We start from the raw sequence: 2,225 nt of genomic DNA, 5'->3' as shown, positions 1-2,225 counted from the left end.
ATTTTGGACGGGGAGGGAATATTTATAGGTAGAGGGAGCTAGGAGAGTCCAAATGGAGTACGGTTTTCGCCCACACGATCCTGATCGAACGACCGAGAGCATGGAGGGGACTTGGATGGGTTATTGGGCTGTTTGGAGGGGGGGTTTTCCTGCAACACACAAATGACCTTTGCGGTTACCCGGTTAACTGTTGGAGCATCAAACGACCCCCAAATGGAACGAAACTTGACAGGTGGTCTACCAGTGGTATACCAAGGCCACTTGGCAAACCTCGGTCCATTCCGAGAACGTTTAACACCCGCTCACGAAAAGAAACAAGAGGGGTGCGCCGGTGCGTGTGGGAGTGTCGGATTGCAAAACGGACAATGGGGAAAATGCTCGGATGCATGAGACGAACACGTATGCAAATGAGCTGCACATGATGACATGATATGAGATGCATGACATGAACAAATGCAAAACGAAAACGAAACCCAACCACGGAGGGAATATCATAACACATAGCCGAAAATGGCAAGAGTTGGAGTTACAAATATGGAAAGTCACATCCGGGGTGTTATAGCCGTCTGCCCCGCGTGGCGCCGTGCCACCTCCGCCCGCGACTTCCTCCTCGCCCACCACGCCCGCCAGCCCGTCCTTCCACTCCTCTACGGCTACAACTTCGTCGGCGATGACATCGAGTCCCTGTGCATCGTCCCTTTCGACCACCGGGCAGGGGTCGCCGCCGCCGACCAGTTCCATTCCGTCGCTCGGCTTGCACACGACTCCTCCCGTCTTGATGACTGCTTCCTTCTCGAGGCATGCTGCGACGGCCACCTTGCCCTTTCTGCCCACTACCCACCGAAGCTCTCCATCTACAACCCGGCAACTCGTCAGTTTGCACCCCTCCCGCAGCTTGATGGCTTCATGCTCCTGGGGATGTACCCTCACCCCCCTACTGGCGAGTACCGACTACTGCTATACCTGCTCCCCACGGATCTGGCACCGGAAGCTCACGATGGCTCCTACGTCTTCACATTGGGCTCCGGCCAGCCGCCCAGGCACATAGGGTGCCCTGAATCCAAGCAATTGAGACACTCCCCTGAGTCTGTCCTGTTCCGTGGTAGCCTGCATTGGTGCATAGGCAATCTGATGATGGCATTTGACACCATCGCTGAGTCGTTCCGGCAGGTGCGCTCTCCGGTTGGTCCTGGCTACTCTCACCTGATTGAGATGGGTGACATGCTTGGCATCTCCAGTCATAGTGACGCAGCAGCAAGCGTTAATATCTGGGTGATGCAGGACTACGAAGGCGAGGTCTGAACCTTCAAATACCGGGTTGAGCTGCTGGTCGCAGAGATCAAGGAGCAATTTGGAAAGTCTGTTGATTATTGGGATGTGGTGGCCGTGCCTTGGGATGATGATGTGCTCCTACTGGTCAAATTTGATGACTGTCTGCTTCAGGTTGACATTCTTGGCAAATTGGTTGCCGGTTTCCATCGCAGAGGCCTTGGCCCTGCAAATCTTCGGATCAAGCAAACTCTTGTTCAACATGCCTTCTTTCCGACACTAGAGGGTTATGTTGTGAATTCTTCGCCTTTCGTCTGATAGTCGATTGTGGTTCTGAACAGCCCAGCTGTCAGTACTCTCATGAGCTGCAATATGTATGCCTTGGGTCCACTATGAGCCGATTAGTTTCATTTTGATGTATGCAAAACTATGATCAAGAAGTCATAACCTTTTCATGGTTTCATGAAATTTGTACTTGTGTGAATATCCTTTTGGGCTGGAGTGGCTGTCATGACTCGTGAGTGTTATGCTAAGTTTACAAGTCTCTATTTATTTAACCGCAAAATCAACTTTTCCTTTGATTGAGCTCTTCTTTTTTACCGATTACTCAGTGCTGTTCTTAATATTAAATATTTAGAAAATGTACATTTGGTTTCTGTTTCTATTTTCTGTTTTAGCTGACGATGAAATGAGGCAGATTATCCTCTTTTCATTATAGTCAACTTTTCAGTGAGATGTTCTGCTACAGTTCATTCTTCTTCATGGTTCCATAGCATCTGGTTAGGTGTTGAAAGGTACTGTTGTAATTCTGCCTTTGCATCGCATCATTTGGAATTATATTTATCACTTCACTGTATCTCCTAACATTTTAAGGGTTGGAGAAATTAAACCTGTATTAATAAGCAGAAGGTAGGTTATTGTGGTCAGGCTCAGGCCCCAGATATTGTGTCCCCCTT

The 2,225-nt window shown here is 49.3% G+C and overlaps 1 protein-coding gene across 1 annotated transcript; it reads left to right on the top strand.

Moving 5' to 3' along the window:
- The first annotated feature begins 534 nt into the window (after positions 1 to 534).
- Positions 535 to 1,302, top strand: LOC141043081 (uncharacterized). The gene has a single exon (XM_073511998.1). It carries the CDS (start codon positions 535 to 537, stop codon positions 1,300 to 1,302), a length of 768 nt encoding a protein of 255 aa, XP_073368099.1.
- The last annotated feature ends 923 nt before the right edge of the window (positions 1,303 to 2,225 follow it).

The sequence above is a fragment of the Aegilops tauschii genome, chromosome 3 (assembly GCF_002575655.3).
Source record: "Aegilops tauschii subsp. strangulata cultivar AL8/78 chromosome 3, Aet v6.0, whole genome shotgun sequence".
Lineage (NCBI taxonomy): Eukaryota > Viridiplantae > Streptophyta > Magnoliopsida > Poales > Poaceae > Aegilops > Aegilops tauschii.
Note: the sequence above shows the minus strand (reverse complement) of the source record. Positions and strands in the feature narration are given on the sequence as shown.

Bases quoted from the DNA above. Each gene is read 5' to 3' on its own strand.
- LOC141043081 (XM_073511998.1), top strand. From the start codon at position 535: ATGGAAAGTCACATCCGGGGTGTTATAGCCGTCTGCCCCGCGTGGCGC.